The following is a 19,413-nucleotide window of genomic DNA, read 5'->3' as shown; positions in this document are numbered from 1 at the left end:
CATCTCTCTTTTCAGACTATGACATAATATTTGTGTTAAAAGGCAGAAGGTTTCATATCATTCACTGAATTATAGTAAGGATATTAATTTTTTATTTATTTTTGGATGTTTACATGAGATTCGGTAGGGAACAAAAGGTGCATACAAGTTGAAAAAGTAATGATGTGTAAATGAAGTTTCCTTGAAGATGTTTTTGGTCTTAAAATATTTGATACAAATAAGAATTTGCATTTTTGAAATTTATTTTTTTTAAATTTATCAACATCAATTCGTGCACTTTTATATTTTAAGTCTTTTATTCTATAGGTGAACTTTATTAAAATTCAACATTGATAGATAACAGTAATGTCAAAACTAGTATATATGTTCTTTTGGGACATTGAAAACAGAAGATTGGCATCCTTTTGCTATTGTTTTAATAGTGGCTCTAAAATATCAAAATCAATCAATGTTAAGCTTTCCAAAAATGGGAGACTCAGATACCAAATATTTCACCTTCTATGCAAAATCTGTGCACTGTTAATGTGGACTGTTTCCTTTCTTTCTTAACCAGTAAATACTGTTGCTCGTATTGGTTATTTGCTTGATACATGCTAACATGAAGCAGCCTCCCACCCTGAAGACTATTAGCTCAGTTCTGTTTTTACCATCAGCTGTCCAGATGTATATAGATAGCACCTGGAGTAAGCCACTTATGCCAACCGCTTCGTTTCCTCAGGACCCATCATACTATGTTGCTCATTGCAGTAGGGAAACTGGAGTCTGTGTGGTTGCACACAATCTCACATTGCCAGATCTGTGCCCTTTTCTTAGGCTTCACTCCCTCCCGAGTACGCACTCAAGCCTGTGAACAGTGCCTTCTGTTTTCATACTCCCCTCGTTGTCTGTAGCTCTGTGCTGCCCGGATGCTTATCCTGCTTTTCACGTAACTTTATTTTCCTTTGTTGATGCCTCCTTGTTTTGTTTTTTTATTTTTCAATTACGGTTAGCACACAGTGTTATTGGGTTCAGGAGGACACCCCAGTGATAGACATTATAAAACTAAGTGATCATCCTGAGAGAGCTCCTGCCCATTGACACTGTACACAGTTATTAGAATATTAGTGACCACACTCCCTGTGCTGCACTTCTCACCCGTGATTGTTCTGTAACTGATTTGTAGATCTAAGTCCCATCACCTCTTCACCCCTCTCCCCAACCGCCCTCCCATCTCGCAGCCCTCAAAATGTTCTTTGTATCTGTGAGTCTCTTTCTGTTCTCTTGTTCATTTGTTTTGATTTTTAGATTCAATTGTTGATAGATATGTATTTTTGCCATTTTATTATTCATATTTTTAATCTTTTTTCTTCTTTTTAAAGAAGACCCTTTAATATTTCATGTAGTAAGGGTTTGGTGGTGATGAACTCCTTTAGCTTTTTCTTATCTGGGAAGCTCTTTATCTGACCTTTGATTCTAAATGATAGCTTTGCGGGGTAATCTTGGTTTTTACAGCCTGAAGTTTTGGGGACTTGTCTTCCTGGCGCTGAAACCCTGGGCTGGGACCCCTCATTTCAAAGGGGGAATCTCCACAGCTAAGATATCCTCCTGATTATAAAGGGCCACACGTGGGTGTGAGACCAGTCTGTTCCACATCTCCGCCCCTCCTACCTGTCTCCAAGTGGCTTCTTTAATTCCCTCATTGTAGGACTTTCATTCAGCTAGATTTTAGGTAGTTCTGAATGATGGTTGTTCTGAAGTTGAGTTGAATTTTGATGTGGTTTGAGGACCACGTTTACCTAGGCCACCATCTTGTCCCCTCTTTGTTCTTTTGACCATTTCTTAATTTATGAGAATCCCCTAGGGTTTTATTTGGCCCTCTTCTCAGTTTACAATTCCTTGCCAGTGAAGTCATGCTGTTTTATTACTTTATTTGTTGTCCCTATATATGAATTATGTCCTGATTTATATCTCCGAGTCTTCACCTTTCTCACAGGTTTAGTCCTGTATATCTAACAGGCATTTGGCACATTTTAAAAACAGGACATCATCATCTTCTGATAAATATTTTACTTTCCCAGTTGCTTTTCTTTTTTTTGACAGCAGTGTACCGACTCAGAATCTTAGAGCATCTACTCTCTCCAGTTCCTTTGATTAAATGTGGTGATCTCATGGTAAAATCTCTGGCCTTTGTTCCTGCTTTCCATTTCAACCACCTTAATTGTCTTAAACCATTTAAATTCATTCCCTGGTTTCAGTGTTTCCTGTCCCTTTAATTTTGTCCACTGTTTTTAGGTTAATATGGTTAGATACGAAAAAGGTAAAATATGACTGAGGTTTTTGAGATTAGTTAACTAAAAGAATAGTAATGCCATAAATAGATATAAGAAAGGCCTGACCAGAAGCTTTTAGAGGATAGATGTTGGAATTGAAAGAATTTAAAGATGACCTCATCTCATATCCTGCCAAGAGCCACATGCCAAGCTCAGTAAGCACGGTACGACTTGGTTCATAGGGTGGTGATAGACCATCATAGTGAAATTGTTTGGTTTGCTATTAGAAATGAACTGGGACTTGAGAGAAAAGTCATGATTTGGGAAGTAATAATACCTATTGGACATTTTTATGGAAAGGTGATAAAGTCTCATACGAAGATACTGCCTAACTTACTTGATGATTTTGATATGAAAATGCAGATAAAATATTTAATACAAATACCATTGAATTGTTTAGTAAACATGGAATTGGTGGGCAGAACTGGATTCTTCTTATAAGATAACCCATGTTTTATGCATTTCCCTAAAGGAGTGATACTGCATAAGAAAGCATTCTACCTAAAGTATGTGATTAACCACTGTGCCGTTTATCTGAAACCAGTGCAAAATAATATTGAATGAAAACTGTAATGGAAAAATCTTAAGCTTTTTTTTAAAAGAAAGCATTCTACTGTAACATACTTATTTGTAATAACGAGCCAAGTAATAGGATGGATCTATCTTCCATATGCCATCTCCGAAACATTAAACTAGATGCAGATGATTAATTAACCATAATAAGTTTAAAAGTCAGGAAATAAAATTTGAGATGTTTTTTAATACCCTAGTGACACCACTTCCGGAGATGATGTTTTCTGTTGATGTTCAACACAATTATTGTAGGTCATTCTTAGCTGTGGAATATCTACTGAAATTATTTCAGCCTGGCCGGGCGTGTCTCAGCGGTTGAGCATCGACTAGGATCCAGGAGATCGGGGTTTGATTCCCAGTCAGGGCACATGCCCGGGTTGCAGGCTAGGCAGCCGATCAATGAGTCTCTCATCATTGATGTTTCTCTCTCTCTCTCTCTCTCTCTCTCCCTTCCTTTCCTCTCTCTGAAATCAATAGAGATGGTTGTTTTTTTTTTAAAAAAAAGTTATTTCAGACATTTGAAAGTTGCCTGTAAAATAACCGGGACTTTGGTAATATAATCTTTCTGTTTCATTTCTAGAGTGTTCAACCAGATTCTTCTTCTCCCAGACATGTAAGTCACTCTGATATGCCTGTAACTTGTTGTCTTTAACAGTCATCAAACCCCTTTTTAGGCCCTATGTCATATTGAATTAAGATTTATGTTATTATAATCTCATCTAAGTTTTGACACACTTGTAGAAATATAGGTGATTTATTAACATGAAATAAAATGCCATTGTAATTGTGGAATTCTAAGTCTTGGTTGAAAATGAGCATAATAATTCATTTTTTGACAGCCTGTCTCAGAAGGTTATTAACTAGGTAGACATGGTTCATATAAATTTATGGTTATTTGATAACTTGACTTTAATAGAATTTTGAAGTAGGAAAAACTTTACCTTATTTTGCTTCAGTAATCATTAGGAGCAAGAATAAAGAAGATATACAATTATCTGTGGACCCACGGACACAAAGGAGATTAAAGATCTTGTAATTCCCTTTGTGACTTTAGACAAAAGTATTAGCTGCCTCATACTATTGTAAAGCATGATTCAGTTTTAGATCTCACCCTAGAATATTTATTTAATAGAAAGACCAGAGGGCACTTTCTTTAAAGTAGTTCAAAATCAGACTCCAACAACAGTTCATAGTGATGCCTTCTCTCTTGAATATAGTTGGTTTTACCCATATACTGGGACACTACTGAGAAAAATGAGCGAAATATTCTTTCAACTGCTTTGTTTATTGCTTTGTAAGAATGCTTTTGAAATGTAATGATATATGGACATACTTAACTTTTTATTTTGACATAATTTCAGACTTAGGGAAAATTTGCAAGGATTATAGAAAGAATTCCTGATGCCATTCACCTAGATCCCTTTGTAAACATTACACACACACACACACACACACACACACGCACACACATACACATACACGCGCGCGCGCGCGCGCGCGCGCGCGCAGTTTCTTCTTGATTGGATACAGGCCATGCTTTTTTGGTAGGAACACTACAAAAGCCATGTGTTCTCAGTGCATCACTTCAGGAAGCACATGATGCTGATTTATCCTTTTGTTGGTGATGTTAATTTTCATCTTTGGCTAAGGATAGTTAATGTTTTCAGGGTTTTTTAACCTCTGCAATATTAACATTTTAGGCTGGATAATCTTTGTTGTAGGTGAGGGTGCTGCCCTGTGCATTATAGAATATTTAGCTTTATCTCTGACCTCTACCCACTAGATGTCAGTAGCACCCCCACCCTAATTGCGACAACCACATGTCTCCATGCATTGCCAAATGTCCCCTGGGGGTCCAAATCCCCTCCCACTCCCTAGTCTGCTGTAATGCTACTATTTTTATCTTGCAGTTAATAAATATCCATAGGGAGATACTTTGAGATTATATATATGTCCAGAAACCAGGCTTCCATATGGAAACATTTTGAATCCTTAGCATAGAAGCCATCAATACTCTCAGTAGCTAGTTGTGACTCTTAAAATTAACTAAACTGACTTCTTTTTTAATATCATTTTCAGGGTCATAATCGTATCATTGCCTACAGTAGACCAGTTTATTTCTGTTTATGTTGTGGTCTTATTTGGCTCTTGGATTATGGAAGCAAAAACCTTACTACAACCAAGTTCAAATTATATGGAATAACTTTCACCAATCCACTGGTGCTTGTATCAGCCAGGGATTTAGTTATAGGTGAGTCATCTTTAAAGTATCTCAGATCTTTATTTGCACACAAACAGTTTACTGATAAGTAGACAATTACATAGATAAAAGTAGTTTTAATAGGCTTGTTTTGTTGTTTATTGTAACCCTCTCAGTTAGCAACAGAACTGTAGGATTGTTGTGAAGGAAGAAAAGCTAATGATGAACAAATATAGTAATTGTTCTGTTCTTGGAGGAGATGATGAAAGGTTTCCTTTGGATTCTGTAGCTCAGGTTCCTATTGTGGGAAAATGGTTGAAACAGTTTTAGAAGCTGTTATAATTGGAAAGATTATTTAATCCCCAAGCAGTTATTTAGAGAGAAGCAATGTAAAATAGTATCTTTAAAAAAATTGCTTTGTATTTCATATTAATTTTGGATTTCTCATTTATGATTTTAAACGAACAAAACCATCGATGAGGAATACTATTTTTAATGTGCTTTTCTTTCCTTCTATAGTGTTTACACTCTGTTTCCCAATAGTATTTTTCGTTGGTCTCCTGCCTCAGGTGAATACATTTGTAATGTACCTTTGTGAACAATTGGATATTCATATCTTTGGTGGTAATGGTGAGTACTTCCTCAAAAATAATAACAGTTTACAGAATTACTTTTATAGATCATTAAGTAATAAACAAAATTCAAGTGCTTTCAAAATTTTCATTTTAGAATTGAAATTAGAGAGAAAAATACACTTGTTTAATCATTGAAGACTGAGCAGGAATTAATTTGTAGATAGGAAAAAGTGATCAAGTCTGCAGCTTCAGTGAAAGATACAGGAGTAATGGAGCTGGTTTGTAAGAAGTGACAACCTAAGGTCATAGTGAGTTCACATGGGACCTGTGTGGACTTGTGAAATATTTATGAAAGTGCGTCTATCTCATGAGCTCTGATACATGGCATTGTATTTGGATTTTGAACTGGTGTATGCATTTGGTATGTCTATGTATTTGGTTTTATTGCTTTGTTTTATCTTTACAATGGGAACACCAAAACCAGAATGCTTTTAGTAAAAGCATTTTACTAAATAAGCTTTTTAGAAGTATCTCTGTTTTTAGAGTAGAATGTGTGGATATGAATTGACATACTTAGAAATATATTCTCTATTATGTGTATACATCACTTTCAAAATAAGTAAGACCGGTATTACACTGGAATAGAGATGGTTTGCAAAACTTGAAAATAACCCTATGGGCAAACCACTGTTGTTAAAATATACTCTTATTTGGTTTGACCATTTAAAATTTTACTGAAAGATGTGTGTGCAACTAGAGCAATAATACAAAAGGAAAGAAATTACTGTAACTATGTGGTCCATTTCTCTTCATACTTCACATTTGCAGTCCTCATTTGTCTTCCATATGTAGGCATTGAAATTATCTCTGCTGATATTATGACTTAAATTTTAAATAGAAACTAAGCCTTTTCTGTGTTGCTATATATCTAAGCATTTTTGATGTTTTAAAAATTTTCTGAAAGGGGCATGAATCAAGACTGGGCTGGTCTTCAGCATAGCTTAGTGGGTAGAAGATAGTTTCAGTATTTAGGGACGGTTATAGGTGCTAAATATATTTATCTAAATACTATGACTAAGGTTTAGTGTAGGTAATTTATAACTGGGCTTTGTCATATTGTGATTTACAGACTTGTATAAGGTGCGGTTTTTTAATATTTTCTAAGGAAATATTTTTCCTGTATATCTCTTTTATGGCAACCATATAAAATTACCATTAAAGAAAATCTGTTATCCATATTTTAAAAATAAAGGCTAGCTATTTTAGCCATCCCCCATTCCTTAATACTAGTAATCCCATTGGATCTATTTTTTGTTGTTGTTATTGTTAGTGATTTGTCAGGTCTATACCTTTTTGTGAGAATTAGCAAATACATGGGAATATAGTTTACTTCTGGGGGTAACATGGGGTCTACTTACATAGACTAATACCTTTCAGTACTTAATATACTTAGTATATTTCCAGTTCCTTTTTAGGCCTCCGCAAGCTTCTTTTCCCCATGCTTTTGTAAATATAATAAGATAAATTCATTTTTTTTTTTAAAGATACATTCTTGAAGCATAATATAGGCTAAATGTTCATTACTTCCAAGGTGAATATATTTTTATCTTGTGTCAAAAATTGTGGATCGTAAATCTTTGTTATTTCAAAATCCTTTGAAAGCACAGGATGAAGTAACTGAATTTTTAAAAATCAAATGAAAAGATTTAATTATAGTCAGTATACCATTTTAAATACTTTCCAGTGCCCTTTTAAGATTTGTTTTTCCCCATAAGTGTTTAGAAAACATTAATTCCCCCCCCCCCCTTTCCCATCTAGCCACTACCAGCCTGCTTGCAGCCCTCTACAGCTTCATCTGCAGCATTGTGGCAGTGGCCCTACTGTATGGGTTGTGTTATGGCGCTTTAAAGGTAAGCAGTAGGCTGTAGTGTGTTTTGTCTTTAAGGCTCTTTTTCTACATAATGGGGTTTTTGGGGTTTTTTTGGTGTTTTTATTTTATATATATCTTTATTGATTTCAGAGAGAGGATAGGGGAGAGGGAGAGATAGAAGTATCAATGATGAGAGGGTCGTCATTGATCGGCTGCCTCCTTCGTGCCCCTGACTGGGGATCGAGCCTGCAACCCGGGCATGTGCCCTGACCAGGAATCGAACCCCTATCTCCTGGATCCTAGGTCAATGCTCAACCTCTGAGCCATGCCTGGCTGAGCCATAGTGTTTTAAATGGATTAATAGTGATTTTTTTTCTGATGCCACTTTAGCATGAATTCCTATGATATTCATGTTGAATATTATTTTCATTCACTTTGAATTTAAAAACAGTTTCATAGTTAACCATTATTAAAAGAAAATCCTTCTTCATGTAATCAGACATTATTATTAGAAACAGATTATTAAAACTTAGGCTATTCTGGGATAGAGGTGGGCATGGTAATAACAATATGAAGTTAATTTTTCTAGTTAGGAATATATGTAACTACTGTTCATATCAGTACTTCAAAGACTTGTGAGAACAAGTTCAAAGATTGCAATTGAAGCCACACTCTAGTAAGGCTCGCTGCACTGAAATTTAATGTTAATGGTTCAGAAGGATCTCGATGAGCCTTACTTGCTCCATTTTTAAACGATCATCACCAGATTGTCCATATTAAAAATTTACATTTCTGATAAACAACCCCACGCCCTGGGTGAGAGGACTGAAGAGTGATGTGCAGCACTTCAGTGCTTCACTTTAGTAGCACCATGAGTACTTCTCGCATGCCCCTGCTGTGCCGACACCACTTCCTGCTTATGAGTAGCTTGTGTGCTTCTGTGATTAACAAGTCAACACATACTTTCTTTTTTTTATTGGGTAACTAATACACCAATTTTCTTTCTTTTTTTTTTTTTTAATATGTCTTTACTGATTTCAGAGAGAGGAAGGGAGAGGGAGAGAGAGATAGAAACATCAATGTTGAGAGAGTCATTGATCGGCTGCCTCCTGCACGCCCCTTACTGGGGATTGAGCCGAAACCTGGGCATGTGCCCTGACTGGGAATCATACCACGATCTCCTGGATCGTAGGCCGATGCTCAACCGTTGATCCACTCCAGCCGGGTAACAAACACTTTCAATAGAGAGTGATGAAGGCTATGAAAAGAGTCTTATGAGTACAGTAATTATTACCTTATTCAGCCTAAACGAATTAAAGATGATTTTCCAACGGTGGCTTTTTAACCAAAATTTGAAGGACAAATAGGAATTAGTTAATTGAAACAAGGGAGAAAGGGACATGGAGTTGTAAAGAAAGTGTGTTGTGTGTAGTAAATGGTGAATAATTTGGACTTGCTGGAGGTTTGGGTACATGAAGAAATTACTATAAGCTTAATATTACTTTAAATCTGAAAGTGGTTGACAAGCAGCATGCAGCAGAAGCAAATGCATTATTCCTAGTGTATAAATAGAACTCTAGTACCAAAAGAAATCTGAAGATAATCTAGCAGCTAGATATTCTAGCTCATTTGAAATAAATCTAAATTTATTTGGAATAAAATGAAATTAATAATATAGTTTAAAAAGTTTTGTTGAATTTAATTACTTGTCTCCAAAATATTGGCATACAGGATTATATAATAGATCATAAATTAGAAGCATATTATTCTGTCACATTTCCCCCCCAACAGGAATCTTGGGATGGCCAGCATATTCCAGTACTTTTCTCCATTTTCTGTGGTTTGTTAGTGGCAGTATCCTACCATCTCAGCCGACAAAGCAGTGATCCATCTGTACTTTTGTAAGTGAAATCAATTGTTACTGAATTCAAGAAATTTAAATAAATTGAAATTTCTGATTATGTATGGCACCTTAAACTTTTTTTAGAATATATCACTTGCTAATGACTAAGTATGCTTGGATTGCTTGGTTTTTTATCATGAACTTTATTTGCCACTGGAAGTACTGGTTTTCAGGGTATATATGTATTTTTATATTAATTATTTTCTCTTTTTTTTAAAATATAAAGCTCTTTGATGCAATCTAAGATTTTCCCAAAAACAGAAGAGAAAAATCCAGAAGACCCTCTATCTGAAGTAAAAGATCCACTGCCTGAAAAACTTAGAAATTCCGTTGTAAGTGTAAGCTTTTAAAAATCACTTAAAAGACTTAAATTTCAGACAGTTCATATTATATAATGAACACTTTTTGAAGGCCTTTACTAATTGAGGTAAAATGTATAGCTATATATTATAACTGTATATGACTATTTATAGTTTTTATATGTTAGCTATACATTGTTGATTGCTTTTATTTAAATTTTTAACATGTAAGAAATGCTCATTCCTCACACTGGGATTTTCTATAGAACAGTATGCTAAACATTTATTTTTATATCAGGTGAAATTAAGTCATTTCATTGTTTATAGAATTCTTAATCCTGTTCAATTTAAACTGAGATTTGAAAGATGAATATTAACATAAATTACAGTTTGTTGTAATCTGTTAGTGTGTTTTATTTCTCAAGGGCAGTCTGAAAAGTGTGTCTGTGTGTGTATTTTCCTGGTTGGAGGAAAGAGAACAGTAACCTAGTTCGTGAGTTAGAAACAGTATTTACCTTCAGTGAACCTGAGCTGTTCACATATTGTTCAAAAAAACTTTAGAACTCAAAACTGCTTCAAGTAGAATTTAAGCCATTTTTTCTTACTTTAATTTCCATGTTAGCAAAGGATATTTAATGTCAAATGTAGTGTAGAATAATTCTGAATCCTGCTTCAAAGTGTAAATCAATGGGTCAGTCAACAACCAGAGAATATCAAGAGGTTTCTGGGTTTTGCTACAACCACTAAAAGAACCAAAATCCAGTAAGTAAAATAGTACATATGCATGGTTTCAACATTTTAAAAGATGAATGAAAATATAACTTTGTTACCCAAAAGGATATGCTCTATAAATGATACAGTAACTTAAGTACCTCATTTCCTTTTCCCATAAAACTTACAGGTCACTGGGGGAAAATAATACACAGCTTCATTATAAAAGACATTGTTATGATATGCTATCTAGTGTGATGAGTAAGTTTAAGTTTAATTTCCTTGGTAATGATTGCAGTGTCACATCAAAATATGAGGACATTAAGGGAGAAAATAAGTCTTGTAGTTAAGAAATAGCTAGAAGTGCTAAAAAAAATACTATCAGTGAAAAATTGTTTCTTAAACAATTTGCCAGTTGGGAATGAAGGAAGTATTTTAATTTGTTTCTGTTGGATAATTCTGTTTTGTTTCACAGAGCGAACGTTTACAGTCTGACCTAGTAGTATGCGTTGTAATTGGCGTGCTGTATTTTGCTATTCATGTGAGCACAGTGTTTACAGTATTGCAGGTAAGGAATCATTTAGTTTTTTTGGTTGCGAGAAAATAACTTGGGGCTCATTTCCGATTTGATTGTAATGTTTGTTCATAAGGCTGGAATATGTGAACCCCCCAAGGTCTTGTTCCGTTACAGCTGGGAGTCGAGAGCCTCGTCACCTAGCGCAGGTGGGCGTGGTGAGCCCCTCAGACTTGGTTGCTCGAATGGGGCCCTGCTCACTTGCGGGCCACACGCTTTCCGTCCTCAGTGCTCTTGATCGTGCAGGTCCCTCGTTCCTTACGGGCTCGGTTTGGCTGTGGTGTAGCTTCACATAGTTTTCGTCCTGGTTTTGTGCTTGGGTTACATTGACTCTGGGGTCTAGTTGTCATCAGATTTGAAAAATTTTGGCCTCTATCACATCAAATGTGTTTTCTGTTCTCTTTCTGTTCCCTAGCCGCCCTTCCCCCGACACCCACTCCACCTCATGACTTCATCTCAGGCTTTGACGTTGTCCTGCAGTTTGCTGATGCTCTGTTCATTTTAATTCTTTTTTGAATGTGTATTTAATTTTGAATACTTTCCATTGCTATTTTGTCAACTTCACTAATCTTTCTGTATTGTATAATCTGCCATTAACCCCATCTGGTGTATGTTTCATCTCAGAATTTGTCATTTTCACCTTAAGTTTAATTTTTTTTTTAATTCCTCCCACACCTCTGCTTAACCGTTTGAACGTAGGACATTCAGTTCTTACTCTTTCATTGTCCTTTTACCCTAATTCTCACTTCTGTCACTTGTGGGTTGGTTTGGTTGGTTTTGATTGTTGTTTTTTTTTTCCTCATGGGCCATAGTTTTCTGATTCTTAGCATGTTTGGCCATTTTTGACTGGATGCAGAGCTTTATACATTTTGCCTTGTTAGGTATTGGATATTTTTATATGTCTAGAAATCTTGAATTTTGTTTTTCAGCACTGTTACATTACTTGTTAACAGTTTGATCCTTTCAGCCCTTGCTTTTAAGATTTGTTAAGTGGAACCAGGGCTGGTTTTAGCATAGGGCTAATATTCCCCTCCTGAGGCAACACCGTTTTGATTCCTCTGCCCAGTGCCCTGTGAATCCTGAGCTTTTCCAGCCTGACTGTAGGAACAGGCACTGTTCCTGGCCCTGCGTCAGTGCTGGGTACTGTTCTCTCTAACCCTTGTTTGTGGTTGTTTCCTTTCTCCCATGGAGTTTCCTCACATACTTGTGCTAATTTCCCTGACTCCTCGAGGGGGACCCTCTGCAGATTTTCACACTTTTCTCTCTTGTACAAGGTCTGTTCTGGTGAGCTCTAGCTGTCTTAGTCTCTCCAGGCTCTCAATTTCATCTATCAACTTGGGGTACCAGGCTTTGTGTGGGTTCCCCTCTCCACACTGCAACCTGGAAACTCCCTCAAGGCAGTAAACTGGGGCAGGCATCCCTGACACTGATCTCATCTGATTCTCTAACATATCGCAGACCATTTGGTTCATATATTTTATTCTGTTTTGGTTGTTTCATGTGGAACAGTGAATCTCTGTTATTCCATTTGGCTAGAAGCAAAGGTTATATTATTTAATTTTATTTAACATTTTTTGCCTGTTTTTCTTCCCTTCCAATTTGAACTATTAACTCTTGAACACTTGCAAGCTGAATCAGGTCTGGTGGGTCTTCAGGGCTCAGATGGAGGGCTCTTCATGTCCAAGAAGTTTCAGAGTTTCTAAATATGTAACTCTTAGTTTGAACATTTGAAGTGCTGTACTTGATTTCCTCTTTTGTGAGTTTAGTCATATGTAAGAACTCTCTTCCAATGATGTACCATGTGAAGGCACAAAAAAAGAATTCTTTTTTTCCATCCTAGTCTGCTCTTCACTCAGACTTACAGTTTTATTTAGCTCATGTCCTTTATCTCCACTAGTTAAAACAATTTAATACATTGCTCTGCAAGTCATGTAGAACATTCTTAGAGTAGCAAGCAATATACTTCAGGCCTCTCATTATATGATAGTGTGACACCAAAGAAAGTAATTATAACACATTTGAAAATATTTGTAATACATGAACAACCACTGACTTTCATAGCTGATTTACTCAGAAAAACTACATAATACAGAAATATTAACTATAGACAGATGTTTAATTCTTAGATTCTAAAATTAACTTTGCTACATTCTCCATTATCAAATGGAAAGTTGAGCCCTGGCTGGCTTGCTCAGTGGTTAGAGCATTGTCCTGCAGTGTGAAGGGTCCCGGGTTCGATTCTGGCCAAGGGTACCTCGGTTGCAGGCTTGACCAAGGAGCGTGTGGAAGGCAACTAATCAATGTGTCTTTTTCACATCAATGTAAAAAAAAAAAAAAAATTGAACTCACAAATTAGAAGTTCTTCTATGGGTCTCAAAATCACTTTTAATTTTCTCCACTGTCTTCTTTTAGCCTGCTCTCAAGTACGTGTTGTATGCACTGGTCGGCTTTGTAGGTTTTGTAACTCATTACGTGCTGCCTCAAGTTAGAAAACAGCTACCGTGGCATTGTTTCTCTCATCCTCTGCTGAAGACAGTGGAGTACAATCAATATGAAGTTCGAAGTAAGTATTTCAGTAACACCCTTCTTTTAAATACTGTAGGTTTTCTCTGTTCTGTTAACAGATGACAGGGAAATAAGTATCAAGTAACACTTTGACTATGTTTCTTATATTTGGATTTGAAGCTGTAATGAGTCAAACTTTTTGTGGGATGCTTTAATTTTAGTTGAAGTATGAGTATCAGTACTACAATGCTAGCTTTCCACAGAATAAAACTCCCTTCTAACTTGTCTTCACAGACCTCACTGATGCATCCTCTGTGCATGTCTGTGACTTCTCTGTCCAGTCCCCACTCTTTCCTTTAACTTTCCTTGCCATGTGCAGGTAACACAATCCTCCTTAAGGCTTCTATTTGAAATATTTTGACTGCGAGCTTAGGGGAATAGAAAGGTCTTTGTTCCTGCTTCCACCAGAGGCACGGGTCCTACCACCGAGGGGCATAACAGTTGATTAGGTGAAAAGAAGTTAAAGCATTTGGGATTGCTGTTATTCAGATTTGGGGTCAAGTATAAAATGACTCAAAAAGAGGTAGAAGGCCAGTCCCCTTGGCAAGCTTAGTGCTTCCCGCTTGACACCCTGACTTCTTTCCTGTTTTAAGTATTCAGTCCTTTTGGCCCCATGACCTGTAATAGTCCTCATTTTAGAGAAATAATAAAAGTTCATACCTCTGTCATTTATTACACACTAGTGATTAAACAGGCCAGTGCTTTTTCCTCAACCTTTCTTTCAGTTAATAAATTACTGTAGAGAGGAAATTCCTCAGTTGTTTGAAGATATTTCATCTTCCTTAGAGAACTGTAAAGCTTTCTAGCTTTCTATACCAATCTGGACTTTGCATTCTCAAAGCAAATTTCCTAGGCCTTTAGCAAAATTGCTTAAAGCATCATGGTACTGTAATCTTGATCCCCAGTATAAATAATCCTGGAGAGAGAATTAAATAACACTAGTGTGTAGGTTGCAGTAATAACACTGTGCAGACCTTTTACAAAATGTATGCTTTTTTAAATAAGGGAAAATGACATAAAACTGTATAAGAATCTACTCATCCATTCTTACCATCAAGAAAATAACTCAGAATGATGTGGTTTTTTTGATGATGAAGTTTCAGTATTGCTTTCATATGTGAATGATAGAAAGTGTATCTGGTTTGTTTTAAACAGCAGTTTTTATTAGAGTAAATCATTGATCATATTGTTTCTTCATTTTGATCTTAAAACATTTAGTCTAAATTTTTACAAATTTTGCATCAACATAACATTTTTGACTTATTGAAAGTACTAAGTATTAGCAAAGTTGACCCGTACCCCCCTTCTACTGATTTTAGCAGCTGAAAGAAGAATATTCATTAGAGAACTTCCTAAAGCCTGGTGACATTGTTTTTATACAGCCAGAGAAGCTTATTTTAAATCTTTCAGTTTATCCTAGATACTTTCCCCAATGAAATAATTGTTAAAATATTGGAAAAATGTTATTGACAATGAAAATGACTCTTATGAAGTATGTGAATCGAAAACATATCATACTTTCATATCTCTTCTGAGATGTATGTCTTATAAGGTGTGTGTGTGTGTTTCTTAGAATTTTAAAAACAAAGGAGCAGTCTAGTAATCTTCAGTAATTCTTTCTCCGTAAGTTATTGGCTTAAGTTACTTGCTTAAAAACAGGTTTTAAGAATTAAAGTTTAAAATAAATTTCATCTAAATTTAATCACATCTAAGTTGTAGAGTTGGATGTGTCCCAGAAGTCATAGACGTTAACAATTGATTGAAGAACTGGATTTCTTATATTATGTATAGTAGAGCAGCATTTGAGTTGTAAGATTTTCCTTTCTCATCCCATTGTCAAGCTGTCTTCTACATCAGATGACGTGGCCTTCTTGACTTGTGTTTCCTCATTAGATGCAGCCACTGTCATGTGGTTTGAGAGGCTTCACGTGTGGCTCCTTTTCATGGAGAAGAACATCATCTACCCCTTGGTTGTTCTCAATGAACTGAGCAGCAGTGCGGAGACGATAGCTAGTCCAAAAAAGCTGGACACAGAGTATGTTAATACTTCTCTAGTCTCAGTTGGACTCCTGGGGGCAGTCATAAGCAATGTCTTAGTTATTCATCAATTAACAAGTAATCCAGTGTCTTTTTGGTGCAAGACACTGTGAGATAAAAAAATCCCAGTGAAATTTTGTCTTTGAAAAGCATTTCACTACTCCAGACGTTTCACTGTCTATTGATATGTTAGGAGAGGTAATCTTTAATATTAGATGGTAAGTTTGAGAAATGGTTATTTTTTTATGCTCTGTAAATCAGACCATATACAGGGTGGGGCAAAAGTGGATTTATACTCAAAACAGATTTTATTCTTGTAGTTAGTAATTATTGTATTTAGTAATTATTCTTGTAATTAGTAATTATTGTATTATTTTCCATATATATAATTGCCTACCTACTTTTGCCTCACTGTGTGTAGTTACCATAGAGGCCTACCCACTAGACTAGGTACATGTTGTTGGGTAAGTGTTAATATGTTTTTTATGTGCTAAATGCTATTAATGTTAAAACAATAGAAATATTGAGAAACTGGATAATCAAAAGTCAGAATTAGAATACTGTTAACTTATTTTTCAAACTGAGTTATATAAAGGATAAGAATCATAATACATATTATTAAAAGAATATTATGGTAGTTTATTTTAGGATGCGATATGCTTAGCTATATAAATCATTTTTAGAAGTTTAAATTCAATATATATATTGTAAATGAAATGGTGGTTTTTCTGTAGTTAGTAGATTTTCTCAATTTTTCATTCATTGGTTGGTGAGTTGTGTTTTCTTTTTCTTCTAGACTAGGTGCTTTAATGATCACCATTGCTGGTCTGAAGTTGCTCCGGTCCTCTTTCAGCAGCCCCACATATCAGTATGTCACAGTTGTCTTTACTGTGCTCTTTTTCAAAATTGACTATGAAGCGTTTTCCGAGACCATGCTGTTGGATCTCTTCTTCATGTCCATACTCTTCAACAAGGTAATTCATCACTAAAAGGAATATTCCACTCTGTAAAAGTATCTCCCTAAGTCATACACTATTTAGCGAGGATTGTCTTTGCATTTCATACATGACATTATCTTTTAAGTAATATTTTTCTTCATTTAACCAGTTATTTAGGAGCATATTAGAACCCCTAAATAATGCTTGTCACTGTGATCTGTAAGACATACTTCTTGCAATAGCTGGGAAGATAAGATTAAGTTATATGGAAACATTAGAGAAACACTAAGTATATAGTTATGAATATATAGGAACTTCCAAAGGGGGAGTGGTTTTTGGATAATTTCAGAAGTAGACATGGTAGTAACTGAACTGGGTTGTGGGCTGCTGGATAGATGGAGAGAGGAAGTAACCTGGTGGCTGATTGAGGGGCCAGATACCTAGGCAGTGAGACCGTGTGGGAGCAATCAGAAATTAGTTTGATGGGGACATTTACAGAATGCCCTGAAGTTTAGAGAATGCTTCTAAAATTTGATATCCATCCATAAGAGAGGTGCTTTTAGTCCTTTTACAAATAAGATGGTAAAATCTGGGTCTTCTCCCTACCATCCCAAGGACCTTTTTGCTGAACTACACTACCTTTCTAAATGAAGTCAGTTGTGCAGTCAGATTATTTGTAAATTAAATAGAGCTTAGATTTCATGTTAACGCTGACCACATACAAAGGACTTTGACATGTATTATCCCATTTGATAGGTAACAGAGCTGAAGCATATGAGCAGCTACAAAACACAATGAAAGCCCAATTTTAGGAAAGTTAGCCTGGTCAGCCACATTTGGGATGACTTGGGGAAGAGAGAACCTGAAGGTATGGAGAACAGTTTAAGAGATTGTGACAGTAATTTAGATGTGATAGAGATCGGACCTAGGATGGGAACAGTGCAAACTGAAAACCATTAATCTGAACAAGGTTTTAGTGATGATCAGTTTCAAAATATGCTAAATATTGTGATAAATAACTTCTAAAATATTGCAATATTATATTTGCTCAATCACTAATTTGTATGCATTTTTATTATTTATTTCCTCTTCTAGTGAGCATGGTTAACCAAAGGAGGAAGCCAGAAAGTTAATCAGAGAATTGTTTGTATAAAGAAGCATGTGGTGTCTCACAAATTTAAATATTTAGATTGGAAATTGTATTGCATCTTATTATATTGGTTGGAAAAAAAGTGAAAATTGCAGTAAAATATAAACTAAACAATCCTTGAAATAGTCACTACACTTTATTTGCATTAGTTTGGAATTTCTTAAAGCTTTCATTTGTTAAACAAATTGTTTTTGAGAGCATACCACTTTCTAGACTGTTCTAGATGCTTAGGCGACATCAGTGAACAAATCAGAGAAAGCTCTGCCCTTAAGGACTTTGCACTTTATACGGTCACTTGATAGAACTTAATAGCGGTAATGAGCAAGTGATAGTCAAGGTGTCTCTTTAGGTAGGTTTTTTAAGATACCATTATAAGATGCGCTATTGATTTAATAACCTTTCAAGAAAAAATTACTCTGAATGTATACAAAAATATTTTTAGCCACTAACTCTACTTATCCATGTAATTGCATATTATTTTTTCGTCAATATTACAGTCAAAATTTGAGTACAGTCCCTTTCACATTTATACTCCTGAGAGTTTTTGGAATCACTGCTTTTAAGCAGTTATAATGGCATCTTGATCATGTACATCCTGCTTTTTACTTCCTGTGATCCTGATCACATTAGTACCAAAAATCTCCAGGATAATTTTGGGTCATGACAAAGAATGCAAGGGTTCATCTGCATTTTCTAATTGATTGAAGTTATTTTTTTAAATTGTAAGTTAAACGGGTTCATTGTAAGTCAGCTAAACGATTTAAATATGAGGTATTTGGTGCGTGGAGCATGGCACTGAATGAGTCAGAACCTCTTGCTTTTAATAAAAGATTCTGTGATCTGTTTGGAGAACTGGGTCTTGCACTGCCTGGCATGCAGAAGCAATCTTGGGCATGTATACAATTTTGTTTCAGTGTTGAAGACATGTTCAACAACAAAACAGGTCCTAATTTAAATAAGATTTAAAAGTATATATGTTTCCATTGACAATATCAATTGAGATTATGTGCAGATGCCAAATATACACTGCTAAATTCTTAGGCAAACAGGCAGTGACAACTATTGTACAACTTTATGCCCTGCCTGGATACGTTCACATTCCTTTTGACACTGCATTTAAAACATTCTCAGTTTGCAGAGCACTAAAATTTGAGGAAAATGTCTTAGATTCAAAATATATGTATGTATTAAGCTTTATAGACATCTAGATTTCCTACCTTTGTTTTGCTTGTTGTAGTAGTGATATAGCCAGTAGAGGACATAGAATTTTTTAAATAGATGAAACACAACCCATAAATCAGCTAGCTGTCTTTACTTAAAAATATATAGAGTTATGGAAGTTGATATATTTTTTTCTTTTATGCAAATGGAAAATAATGTCAATACCGTTTCCCTATTAGGTAGAAAAAACATTTTAGAGGTGTTTCATTTTATTTTAAACAGCCAGTAAGTTTTTTACTGATTGTTTTTTCTTTTTTCCTTCTACAGCTTTGGGAACTCCTTTATAAATTGCAGTTTGTGTACACTTACATTGCCCCATGGCAAATTACATGGGGTTCTGCTTTCCACGCTTTTGCTCAGCCCTTTGCAGTGCCCCGTATCCTTCTGATAAAAGTTTCATAAACAATTGTGTTTTATAAACAAAAGGGCAGTCATATCCTTGATGAGAATGTTGGTTTGTAGGCATCACCTTTCACAGGCATAGAATA

General features: G+C 35.5%; 1 protein-coding gene across 2 annotated transcripts in view; it reads left to right on the top strand.

Annotated features, from left to right (window-relative positions):
* The window catches only part of PCNX1 (pecanex 1), a 137,258-nt gene that overhangs the window by 85,010 nt on the left and 32,835 nt on the right, over positions 1 to 19,413 (top strand). For both annotated transcript variants that reach the window (XM_087819432.1, XM_087819429.1), the window contains 11 exons: positions 3,463 to 3,495; positions 4,962 to 5,133; positions 5,602 to 5,712; positions 7,476 to 7,567; positions 9,319 to 9,428; positions 9,657 to 9,762; positions 10,916 to 11,008; positions 13,427 to 13,577; positions 15,473 to 15,614; positions 16,413 to 16,590; positions 19,193 to 19,301. In XM_087819432.1, coding sequence (XP_087675558.1) covers positions 3,463 to 3,495; positions 4,962 to 5,133; positions 5,602 to 5,712; positions 7,476 to 7,567; positions 9,319 to 9,428; positions 9,657 to 9,762; positions 10,916 to 11,008; positions 13,427 to 13,577; positions 15,473 to 15,614; positions 16,413 to 16,590; positions 19,193 to 19,301 — 1,297 coding nt within the window. The remainder of the gene's footprint in view (positions 1 to 3,462; positions 3,496 to 4,961; positions 5,134 to 5,601; positions 5,713 to 7,475; positions 7,568 to 9,318; positions 9,429 to 9,656; positions 9,763 to 10,915; positions 11,009 to 13,426; positions 13,578 to 15,472; positions 15,615 to 16,412; positions 16,591 to 19,192; positions 19,302 to 19,413) is intronic.

The sequence above is a fragment of the Miniopterus natalensis genome, chromosome 1 (genome assembly GCF_054644295.1).
Source record: "Miniopterus natalensis isolate mMinNat1 chromosome 1, mMinNat1.hap1, whole genome shotgun sequence".
NCBI classification, from domain to species: Eukaryota; Metazoa; Chordata; class Mammalia; order Chiroptera; family Miniopteridae; genus Miniopterus; species Miniopterus natalensis.
Note: the sequence above shows the minus strand (reverse complement) of the source record. Positions and strands in the feature narration are given on the sequence as shown.